The sequence below is a fragment of the Muntiacus reevesi genome, chromosome 2 (assembly GCF_963930625.1).
Source record: "Muntiacus reevesi chromosome 2, mMunRee1.1, whole genome shotgun sequence".
Lineage (NCBI taxonomy): Eukaryota > Metazoa > Chordata > Mammalia > Artiodactyla > Cervidae > Muntiacus > Muntiacus reevesi.
The window spans coordinates 102,513,035-102,526,008 of NC_089250.1; the positions used below are offsets into that span (position 1 = coordinate 102,513,035).

The 12,974-nt window shown below is 36.5% G+C and overlaps 1 protein-coding gene across 1 annotated transcript in view; it reads right to left on the reverse strand.

Annotated features, from left to right (window-relative positions):
- The window catches only part of CTNNA3 (catenin alpha 3), a 1,724,101-nt gene that overhangs the window by 838,163 nt on the left and 872,964 nt on the right, over positions 1 to 12,974 (reverse strand). The window contains exon 8 of the mRNA XM_065919867.1: positions 3,699 to 3,851. Within this exon, the coding sequence (XP_065775939.1) occupies positions 3,699 to 3,851 (153 nt within the window). The remainder of the gene's footprint in view (positions 1 to 3,698; positions 3,852 to 12,974) is intronic.

Consider the following 12,974-nt stretch of genomic DNA (forward strand, 5'->3'; position numbering starts at 1 on the left):
ATCAAAACCCAGTGAAGTAAGTCAGAAAGATAAAGAACATTACAGTATACTAACACATATATACGGAATTTAGATAGATGGTGGCGATAACCCTATATGCAAAACAGAAAAAGAGACACAGAAATACAGAACAGACTTTTGAACTCTGGGGGAGAACGTGAGGGTGGGATGTTTTGAAAGAACAGCATGTATATTATCTATGGTGAAACGGACCACCAGCCCAGGTGGGATGCATGAGTCAAGTGCTCGGGCCTGGTGCACTGGGAGGACCCTGAGGAGTCGGGTGGGGAGGGAGGTGGGAGGGGGGATCGGGATGGGGAATACATGTAACTATATGGCTGATTCATGTCAATGTATGACAAAACCCACTGAAATGTTGTAAAGTGATTGGCCTCCAACTAATAAAATAATATTAAAAAAAAATAAAATAAAATAAAAAAAAAAAAAAAACCCAGACAGAGTGAAAATAGCTTTTTCTTGAAATCATTTAGAATTTAAGACTTTTGCCCTACTATGTCAGATAACCCAGCTTGGAAATAAGGTGGGTATATGTGCGTGTCTGTATAGGGGCAGTGGTAAGGAAAAAGGAGGTGGTAAGACTGGTAATCAGTCTATACAAAGTGAACTCACAATGTCCTCTGAAAATGATATATTTGAGCTGTCTTATATACTCAGACTCTGCCCCAGACACTTCTGTCTCAATGTTTGTAGTAAATTAATGATGATTTTCTCTGTTGCTTTGGTTAGACAGCTTCTTTCAAAAAAAGAATTTTCCCAGGAGATAAATGCAGTGTTTCCTTTTTTTTTTTTTTTTCTTTCCCTTGATATATATAAACAACCTAGTGTTCAAGCAGTACACTTAAAAACAATTTTCATTTTCTTCTATATCTCTTAGAAAGGTCAGAGTGTCTCTCTTGTAATGTGTCAGATCTTACTATTTTAGAAACTGGTAGTGACCTTAGTTGTTATCTTGTTTAACCTTCACTTTACAGCTGAAGCAAATGAAGCCCTGAGGAGAGAAGCGTAGATTAAAGGTGGTCACAAATATTCTGCTGCTCCTTCCAACTAGAGGTGGAGTCTCATGCCCCCTCCTATCCCCTTGTGTTTGGGCAGGCTCTATGACTGCTTCAGTCAATAAAGAACAGTGGAAACTGCACTCTATCAACTTCTGGGCCCAGGCATTAAGGGAATGTCAGCTCTACTTCCTGTTTCTGACTTGCTCTTGGGACTTCTTATCTCAGAACCCAGAAATGATGCTGCGAGAAGCTGAAGCCAATGGAAAGGCTATATATTGGTTTGTGCTCCAGTCAACAACCACAGCTAAGCTCCCAGCTGACAGAAAGCATGCACTTTCAAACTTGTGAATGTACCATCTTGGATGTCTAGCCTAGTCAAACCTTTGAAGGGCTTCATCTCCAACTAACAGTTGACAACAAGAACATGAGAGACCCTACGTAAGAACTGCCCAGTCAACACACAAATCAGTAAGAGAGTAATCGTAAATAATAAATTATTGTTTTAAAGCACTGTTTGAGAATGTTTATTAAGTAGTAAAAGCTTATTGGAACCGAAGGCAAGTATCTAAGTAATACCAGAATGAGAAATGGAACATTCCAAAGCCAACATAACCTCATTATAATGTGTTAAGGGAACAAAGAGAGTTGAATAAGTCCCTCAGTAACTCAAAATTCCAATAATCTCTTACTGTTTCATATTCACATTAAATACAGAATTTTCAAAATCCTTAAAAATTTAAAATAGATTCTTAGAGCTCTATCTACAGAATAATAAACTATCATTTGGTAATAAAATTAAGGTAGTATTCTCAAGGGTCCTGGAAGGCAGCACCTTCCTAATAAGTTTTATGAAAGAAAGAGTACTTCAGGTAAATTGATTTGGGGAAATTTTAACTTAAAGAGGTCTCTTTATATCTGGATTTTTCAGAAATGTAAAATCTCCACAAGGACAAATAGAACTTTTTCCCCAAAACTGTGTGATCAAGGAGTCCTTCATTGAGCACCTTAAGAGATTTATGTCTCATTAGAAACTGAAAATAGGAAAAGGATGAAACCTTATTAGCAGAAACCAACTTTTACTCTCAGAATTTTTCACTAAAAAGTTACTTTCATAATTTAGTGTTCCTTCAGCTTAGAAAAAACATTTCTAGACAAAAGGTTCATGATTCAGAGGGGCCTGAACATTTAGTTTGGTGCCTTTAATGACTTGCTCCTTCTGTTCTGCTCTCTTTTAATTTTTAACATTTTCCTGTGGGAATAGTTAATAAATATTTGAGGAATGAGTACAGGAAGGAATATATAAATAAATAATAAGCAATTGACTGGATTAGTTAAATGCAAGCAAACCTGGAACTCAGCTTTGACTCTTCATCAGCTTGGTCTCGGTTTTGTACTTTATTTCCACATAACGCCAATGGGAATTATCTCAGTTGCCCTGTCTCATAGTATTCTTGGGAACGTCAAAGATTTCAAAGTTGGAGGTGGGGCAGTTTGAGGGCTGAAATTATATTAGTAATCACCTATTTATCCACTCCTTTCATTTTCTAATTGTGAATATTGGGGTGCAGAAAGTTTATAGTGGAAGTGCTAGTTACATGGAAATTTCCTTCCCAGAAGATCCACATTAAAAATGTTGGGAAAGTCTTCTACCTTAGTAAATGTTGTATAGAATGCTGTGTTTCTAATTCAAGTGGCAACTATTTCTAATACAAATTTGATAAGCAATTTAGGCCCCCAAACATATGTTCCATCACAGAGTTCATGGCCTATAAAGGAAGGTTCTGGCAGTCAAAACATTTAATAATCAGCACAGCATGGGCACTGACAATAAGCCTAGACACAAGCCAAAAACTGGTAGAGTCATACCAATGGGTACTAGTTCAGCATGAGGATCAGTTCAACTACATTTCCCCCTTCCTGCCACTGGTTCCTGGGCTTGTGAGTACTATCACCTTTTTACTGGTGTTGGGTATTCTTCCACTCAGCTTTCTCTTATACCGTGGCTGCATTACTGATGCCCATAATACAGCAGATTTCATTATCTGTTTTCTAGGAATTGTCCAGCACGTCATAGATCCTTCATATGACAATCCACCTCCCAAAATATGGGGAATGTCTCCAGTTTCCAAGCAGAAGAGGATTAAGTTTTATTATCATCTCCTCTTGCCTCTACAGGGACATGGACCAATCCACTATCTCTACTTAATTACTCTGGGTTTCTCTATCCCTGTATATTCTACATTCTAGAGTCATGTTTCATAGTTGAATATGATTTGAAAGGCTGAGGAGTAACATAACCATGAAAAGATGAGAAACAATAAAATGGCATGACAGAGAGCATTTAATACTTTTAAATCAGAATATGAAGAAAATATTTGTAATGGTAAAAGCTATGTTTAACCAGGTTTCGTGTGTGTGTGTGTAACTCTGAAAAGAAAATATATTAAGAAAATATATTCATCATATTTTCACAATTCTTTCTAAATAAATTGTTCCTTTTCCGAGCCAGTGGGGAATAGTTCATACAATTTGACACACATACCTTCATATTACTTTGGCCCATCTCTGTTTCATTTGCTATAAATAGTCAAAAGTTTGTATCTGACCTCAGTTCAGCTATAAATGCAGAATGAGAGCCCTATTTTCCTGGATTTAGAGTAGTTATAATTTCAGCACACTTACCTCTACAAGCCTGCTGGTGTGTTCACGGAATATCGCAGCATATTCTTTTATTTCCTTTTCCCGGCCATTCTTGGCAGCTTCAATGAGAACCAGAAGTGGGACTGTTGTATCCAAAAAAGAGTCTGACACATGATCTATGATAGCCTTACGGAGCTGAGAAGAAGTAAAAAAATTCAGTTGTTATTGTTTTGTTTTGTGTTTTTTTCCCCAGAAAATGGTTCATATTATTTCCTATTTTTACAATCTCAGTAATTACAAAATTCCTTTTATATATTTTTGCACAGTCTTTTAAAAATCATAATATTTAAGACTGTGTATGAATGTCACTTACAAAGCTAAAACAAGATAAATATCCAAGAAAAAAAATTATTAAGCAATAGCTTTCTTGCTCTCAAAAATTACTATTTTTTTCTTAAACTGTACTTAGCCTAGAGGTCAAATTATAAGTGATAGTACTCCATTCTTCCCTCAAAGAAATTGCACTCTCATAATGTTTATGCATGTGCACAAAAAACATTGTACAGCATGTATTTTCCTAATTACAAAATTATAATATGTTTTCTACCTTGTAGGAAAAACTCATGATAAATTTTGATTAGCTAAATTGTAGACTTCAAGGTAATTAAACCAAGTTAGATCACTGCTTATGCCAGTTGATAACAGATTAATAGAGCAAGGAGAATAATAAATGAGTTTGATGTCCAATTTTCTTTGTTTGCATTAATTGTTCCTGCCCTCACACCTTAAATTATTAAACAAGTATAACATTCTGCTACAATTAGTTCTTTTAAATTAGATTATGTGTAAGCTTATAAATGACAATCAGGCAATTACTCTACTCAGCAGATATTTTCTGAAATTTAAAACTGAGTTGGAAAATTAATGCATTATATTTATATAATATTGAGTTTTTAAGGATCACAATATCTTGAATGTTTCATTAACAATGTCAATGAGTATGAATGGTTCCAAAGTTTTTGGTCAATTCCCTCACTTAATTTAATAACCTACATAATAAAACACAAATATGAATAAATATCAGACAGAATCTATAATTTGCCTTTTGTGAAAATTACATTTTACTATGTATTTTAAAACCAGGAGATACTTATTCTAGTTTTGGATTACATGAGAATTAATATACTTTCAAGGGGTTGAATGATGTAGCTACATGGAAGGAAAAAAAAAAAAACAGTGCCTCTCTTCCTTTAGCAATTATAGGATAAATCCATAATAGTTATATATTAGGGGGTGGGGAGAAAATACCTTCATCTAAGATAGTGGAGCTTTCTCAGAAGAACTGTGAAATTTTATGGCTCCCAACAATTTCACAAAAGCAGTAGGAAGATCCCCAAGGAAGGATTCTGCTTAGCATACAGAAAAGTAAATCACTAATGGCAACTAATTAACATTTACTGAGCACTTACTTCCACAGGGCATAGAGTGCTAAGTGTTTCCAGGAGAGGGGAAGACCTTAAGTGAATGGGCGTTTGATGCCCACAAAGAGTAGACCAGTGAAGTCAGACAACAGATCATAAGTTAGGAGTTAGCTGGCAACTATAAGGTGTGTTCGGAGAAGGCAGTGGCAGCCCACTCCAGTACCCTTGCCTGGAAAATCCCATGGATGGAGGAGCCTGGCAGGCTGCAGTCCATGGGGTCGCTAAGAGTCAGACACGACTGAGCAACTTCACTTTCATTTTTCACTTTCATGCATTGGAGAAGGAAATGGCAACCCACTCCAATATTCTTGCCTGGAGAACCCCAGGGACGGGGGAGCCTGGTGGGCTGCCGTCTATGGGGTCGCACAGAGTCGGACACGACTGAAGTGACTTAGCAGCAGCATAAGGTATGTTAGTTCTACACACGTAAGAGAAAAGTAGAAGAAATCTCTCAGAGGTGGAGTTATTTTCAATGACCTTCTCTCCCCTTTATCCTTTTCTTCTTTCATTAACATATAGAAGGAGGGCCAAGAGAAGATTTACACTAAAGATACGGGATTGAAAGCTAGCATACATAAGGTAGGTAATTCAAACCAAGGAGGTGAACAGAATGGTATAGACGGAGATTCACAGTGAGATGTCCATGAATAAAATCTTAGAAAATATTACCACTTATGAGTAATATGGGCACGGATGGGTAGATGAAAGAGTAGGACCTTAAAAAGAGACTGAGATGATGGCCATGAAACAGAGATCAAATGATCAACAGCCAAAAGGGAAACTTTCAAATAAATTTCTGTTTCAATGCCCTACAAATGAACTTATCCTACCAAACACAATTGTTAATACCCACATTACAGATATGTTGAATCTCCTTATCTATGTATTTGATTTTTCAATTCAATGAGTATTTCTGAACACATTTCCTCGTAATTTCTACCAAGGGCTAGATATTGTGAGAAATGCCATGTTGGAAACACAGGATTCCTTATAATCTAAAGGAGGAGACAGTGCCATTAAATATTACAATAAAGGAAAATCAAGAGACTGACAGGAATTTCAAGAAGATAAAATGGTTCAGAATTGTATTTTAAAGATAAGTTAAATTAAAAGAACCAAGACTTCTCTATGGGATTTGACCACTAGAATACTAAGTTTAGTGGAAAGTGGGAACAGCAACCCTATTGCTATGGTTGGAAGAGTGAATGGGAGCAAAGACATGGAGACAGAATAAACTCCTGTTTCTAGTAATTTGATTATCACATTAAGAAATAAAACTTGTTATTAACTACATTGAGACAGGTTTAAAGAGGGATTGTTTCTCATATAAAAGACTTTGATGTGTGTTCTTATCTACAACTAAACTCAGAAAGTCAGACTGAGATTGTCCTCCTACGCTTTAAAAGAATACATTTTGATTTATTACCATATAAAATTGATAGTAACACAAATAACTATTGTCTTAGATTATGCCAATTTTTGTAAATACTTGAATAATTACAGCAATCTTCTTCCAGGACTGAATATATTTGCTCTGGTCTGCATCTTTCCTCAGTGGCGCCACCTTGCCTTTCCTTCATTTTAAAGGTATTTACTCCCCAGTTCTTTTTTTATTATTGTTTCTTCAAGTTTTCAACTAATTTTCCCTGCTACTCATTCCATCCAGCATCTCATATACAAATATTGAAACATCTATAGAGTTGAGGTTTGATGTATAGCTGATCTACTCTTAATTAAAGAATAAATACTTTGATTAATTTTTTTTAGATTAAACCAAATTTGTTATTTCAGTGACTTAGTCATATCTGACGCTTTGCCACCACATGGACTGCAGCAGCCCAGGTATCCCTATCCCTCACCATCTCCTGGAGTCTGCTCAAACTCACATCCACTGAGTCAGTGATGCCATTCAACCATTGTGTCTTCTGTTGTTCCCTTCTCCTTCTGCAATCAATGTTTCCCAGCATCAGGGTCTTTTCCAGTGAATCAGCTCTATGTATCAAGTGGTCAGAGTATTAGAGCTTCAGCATCAGTCTTTCTAATGGATATTCAGGTTTGATTTCCTTTAGGACTGACTGGTTTGATCTCCTTGCAGTCCAAGGGACTCTCAAGAGTCTTCTCCAACACCACAGTTCAAAAGCATCAATTCTTCAATGTTCAGCCTTCTTTATGGTACAACATCTCACATGACTACTGGAAAAACTATAGCTTTGACTCTACAGACCTTTGTTGGCAAAGTATATCTCTGCTTTTAATTCACTATTTAGGTTTGTCACAACTTTTCCTCCAAGGAGCAAGAGTTTTAATTTCATGGCTGCAGTTACCATCTGCAGTGATTTTGGACCCCAGTATAATGAAGTCTGTCACTGTTTCCAATGTTTCCCCATCTATTTGCCATGAAGTAATGGGACTGGATGCCATGATCTTAGTTTTTTGAATGTTGAGATTTAAGTCAGCTTTTTCACTATCCTCTTTCATTTTCATCAAGAGGCTGTTTAGTTCCTCTTCACTTTCTGCCATAAGGGTGGTGTCATCTGCATAACTGAGGTTACTGATATTTCTTCCTGCAATCTTGACTCTAGCTTGTGTTTCATCCAGCCTTGCATTTCACATGATGTACTCTGCATATAAGTTAAATAAGCAGCATAACAGTATACAGCCTAGACGTGCTCCTTTCCCAATTTGGAACCTGTCCATTGCTCCATGTCCGGTTCTATTAACTCAGAACACATTTTTTGCTTTTTCCCTAAGACGTGTTGCTAACTACATAATATGATAACCAAGAAAAAGGGTACCACATATTATATTCAGTAGGACAAGACAGAAAAACTGGAAAATATGCTTTCAAATAAGTTCTGTGCCAATGTTTTCATGATTCTGTTGGAAAATGGCTAAAATTACCTGATACAAGATACCATCATGCATAATGAGCAAAATGAATCTTCGATATTTGTATATTCATTCAATGTAACAAATGCATTTTGAGTTGTCTATCTAAGGGCAAAGCACCATTTGAAGCAATTTGGGGAATAATAGAATGACAGAGATGTGGTAACTTAGGGAGGAAGTGAGACAGAGTTTTATGAGTATCTTACAGGAAGTGCAAACAAATAAAAAACAATTAACTGTCATGGTTAAGGAGATTTCTATAAGGATGTGACATATATAATTCATTTAAAAAACTGATTAGGAAGTTAAGAGTTGGAGCTGGCAAACATCTTATTCTAGGAATAGAGATTATCACGAGCAAAGAAAATAGATCCTCCCAAATCACAAGCATCTGATGTGACTGGAATATGGTGCTAAAGATTGAAATAGGATTTCCTTAGGCAGAATAGAAATAGTGAAAGGTATTTGAGGTAAAAATAACAAAATTCAGACAGAAAGAGTAAAAGATGACAGAAGGAAATGGCCAAAAAATGGTGATTTGTGTTAGACATGAGAGATACCCTTAAGGTATAGCACGCAGTCAGCAGGCAGGGGGACATCTCTTTTGAAAGCACCTTCACCCCACGCAAACCACAAACAGCACAATTAATGCAATCAACCCACCCTTTTCTCACCAGATCATCTCTCTTACTGATTTATGATCATTTACCATCACATTCATAGCTATGATTACAGACGACATTAGAGGCCTTTGGTACTTTACATCTCATCCATTGGACCAGTCTCTGATTCTGGCTGTTATTCCTGGGGACAGTTCCATGTCCTCCAAAGATATACCACCTCAAGTGCATTCCATGCTTCATTCTGTTATTCCTTCGCAGGGCCTGCTCCAAGTCTCTATGAGATTCTCAGGTCAAGCACAAATAGTCTGCAAGTTCTGGAACTCAACACCATTAGAAGCAACCCTCATCCAATGGGGATGGGAGCTACTGGATAAAATTCTCAGCTTCCATCTACTGATCAGACAATTCTGGGAGACATTCTGTCCCTTCTCAGAGGTCCTTAAGCAACTGATGTCTATAGTGACAGCCTCAATAATATATTGGTTCCTCCTTTCCTGCATGTTTCTTTTTGCTTGAGGTCCTTTCACACTTGCTGCTAGTAATTACCTCTGAAATAAATGACCTGAATAAAGGCCTCAGTCTTCAGATCTGCTTTCAGGAGAATCCAATACAAAGTAGACACATGCATCTGGTGTTAGTGCTATTTGCTCACATAGCAAGTAACAGACTCTGATGTCTTACATAAACAGCCCATTGATGATCACTTTGCCACTTTTTGCAAAACATTGAGTTTAATTTTGCCATCTCCTGTATTATGGCTGGCTGTGAAAGAGGAAATGAGATAAAACTATAAATGAATATAGGGACAAACTATGGAAGACCCTGAATGCTATGCTAAGAAATTTCCTTTATATGTTCTGACATATTCATATGGAATTTTTTTCATTGAAATTGCACAGTCATCAATATCCATGTGTGATAACTAAGTAGGCTCTATCTTGTTTATTTCTATATTATTTTTCTGCCAAGTGAAACAATTCATTCCTTTCACTTAGATGAAAAAAACTTTAAAGAAGAATCCAACATGCCAATGTGAAAATAGGACAATTTTCTTAGAAGCCACAGCACTTAAATCTGAAGTTAGTGAGAGGACAATAGGAGTTAGAGGTATGTATTTTCAATAAATATCTGTTTGTGGTCAGGAATGAAAGCTTCCAGGCACAAAACTAAATTGAGGGGTTTTCCACCTTTTCTTACTCCAGTTTAATAAAAGGCTTTGAGGCATCAATTTTTCTATTTCCCACTGATGTAAATGGCTTGGGATCTCAAATAAAATACTATATTTCTCTACAATGGAAACCCAAAAGTGGGAGCTATGCCTTAAAACTGTAAGAAAACCCTGCACACCCTCACCCCTACCAAATAAGGGAAGAGAAAAATTATGAGTAGAAGAGGAGTGAAAAGGAAAGAAAGTGTTTTAGAAAATAATCATCCTAAGGAAACCATAAAACCTATATTTGTGTAAATGAATGCCATTTTAAGTCAAGTAGCAAAATATGACTTTCAAAACTAAATTAACATAATAATCTCAGATATGCATATGACACCACGCTTATGGTAGAAAGTGAAGAAAGTGAAGAAGAGCTAAAGAGCCTCTTGATGAAAGTGAAAGAGGAGAGTGAAAAACCTGGCTTAAAACTCAACATTCAGAAAACTAAGATCATGGCACCTGGTCCCATCACTTCATGGCAAATAGATGGGGAAACAATGGAAACAGTGGCAGACTAACTTTTGGGCTCTAAAATCACTGCAGATGGTGAAATAAGCCGTGAAATTAAAAGACGCTTGCTCCTTGGAAGAAAAGCTATAACAAACCTAGACAGCATATTAAAAAGCAGAGATATACTTTGCCAACAAAGGTCTGTCTGTCAAAGCTATAGTTTTTCCAGTAGTTATGTATGGATGTGTGAGTTGGACTATAAAGAAGGCTGAGTGCTGAAGAACTGATGCTTTTAAACTGTGGTGTTGGAGAAGAATCTTGAGAGTCCCTTGGACTGCAAGGAGATCCAACCAGTCCATCCTAAAGGAAATCAGTCCTGAATATTCATTGGAAGGACTGATGCTGAAGCTGAAACTCTGATACTTTGGCCACCTGGTGCAAGAAACTGACTCATTGGAAAAAATCCTGATGCTAGGAAAGACTGAAGGCAGGAGGAGAAGGGGATGACAGAATATGAGATGGTTGAATGACATCACCAACTCAATGGACATGAATTTGAGTAAGCTCCGGAAGTTGGTGATAGACAGGGAAGTCAGCGTGCTGCAGTCCATGGGCTCGCAAAGAGTCAGACACGACTGAGTGACTGAGCTGAACTGAACTCCCAACAAGGAGAAGAGATGACTATAGCAATTCATCAATTCAGCAACTATAGAATAAATCAAACTGTTTTGTTTGTTTTCACCAGAACCCTATTTTATTTGACATAACATATGTCTTTATTTTTGCATTAATAAAACAATTATTTCTCAATATATTAATATATGAAAAATTAGTCTGCCTTTAGTGAAATCCAGTATCTGTTTCACTCTGCATAATTCAGTAGAAGTGGAATATATTTAATTTAGTTTTTTTAATGAAGTAAAGAAGGTTTAAAAAAATCTTCCTTATATAGAATTTCAATATGTAAGCAATTCTCAAATAAATGAGAAAAGAAATTAAAGGAAGAAGAAAATTGAAAATGTAAAAACATGTAAAATACATACTAAGGAAGAAAAAAATATTATAAATCAGTGTATTACATACTGAAAGTTCTGACAATGAAAAGGCCATTATCCCTGGCCCCTGGAAGAGTGGTCACAAATTTGGGCTGGGATTAGATGGATGTGGGCTAAAACCTCAGCTCTACCAGTTTTCTAGGTAAACTGACTTACTTGAGAGATTGAGATAATAATGCTATGGCACTGTTTCTTTTTGGGGGGATAAAACCCAATAATGTAAGTGCTACAGTGGTTAGAGCTATAGAAAACATTTGCTAAATGAGAGATGCTGTTATAACTATCATTTTAAGGTTTTAAAATCCATTGTGAAGAAAAAGCCACTAAATAAGAGAAACACAAACAGAATATGGTTACTGCTTTAAAATAACTATCAATGCTATAAGCACTCCAGGAGAAAAAAAAGAGGAATTCTAGCTGATAAAAATGGCAAAGCTTTCATGGCAGAAGTAGCATTTATACTAGTTTTAAACTTTCTCAATCAATTAGGAGTTGTATAGGGAATAAGCAGAACAAGTCAGGCACCAATCCACATATACAAAGATGTGTATGTGTCTGTAGGTAGAGATGGAAGTGGTGGGAAATTTGGTGATGAGTAAGTACACCATTCAGAGAAAAGGTTACTGTGCTGGTGTGGTGAGGAGGAAGAAAGCAAAAGGAGAATGAACATTAAGAATTATGAGAATTAAGTTGGGGCCAAATTACAGAGAAGCTAAAACACAGTGCCCACGGCTTTTGTCTTTGTTCTCTAGTACAACAGCCAATGAAGTCACAGAGCAAGAAAAGACAAATTATTTATTTGAAACAAAAGAACAGTAAGTCACATGTAAGACATTTATCTATGTTACCCCAAAATGTATAATCTGCTTCTTCCCAGCTATTACTAAGCAATTTATCTCATTCATTGTAGATGAAATCCACTGATTCTCTGAGCTAAAATGTTTCTATATCGTCAATGGACAGGCTATGGGTAAACAAATGAATTCAGATGAATCAGCGGAGAGATTGGCTTTATATCTTTTTCTTTTTTAACTAAAAACAAACAAACAATCAAAAACCCACATATCTAGAACAAGAATATTAAATATTCTGAAGAAAAACATTGCAAGCGTAGGGGCTTTCTCCTTCCTGTGTGAAAAGTATAGAGAAGATGCTTAAAACCAACTGCTTAACAAATTTTGCAAGAAGAAGAAGAGGTAGAGCTGACTCATGTTGCTTGGCTTTTATTATTGCCACAAGCATAAACATCACGATGGAAAATGAAGTTCTTGGGAAGGCAAGCAAGGATACTGAGAACAAATCATAGCAACTGTCTCAACTCACATTGAAGACCATGGATGTCTCCAAAGACAGCTCTTAACAATCCCATCTTCCTATATACACACTCCACTTTTCCCGTAAGAGGATGTTTTGCTTGCCCCTGTTGACCTGGAGCAGAATTTGTAGTATTCTGAACAACAGAATGTGGAGTAAACAAGATCCTGGTGACTTTCGAGCTAACGGCGTTAAGAGGGCCTGCAACTTCCATCTTTCTTCTCTTGGATCCTTGAACCAACATGTAAGAAATCCAAACTTCCCTGCTAGACTCAAATACTCAAATACTCAAATAC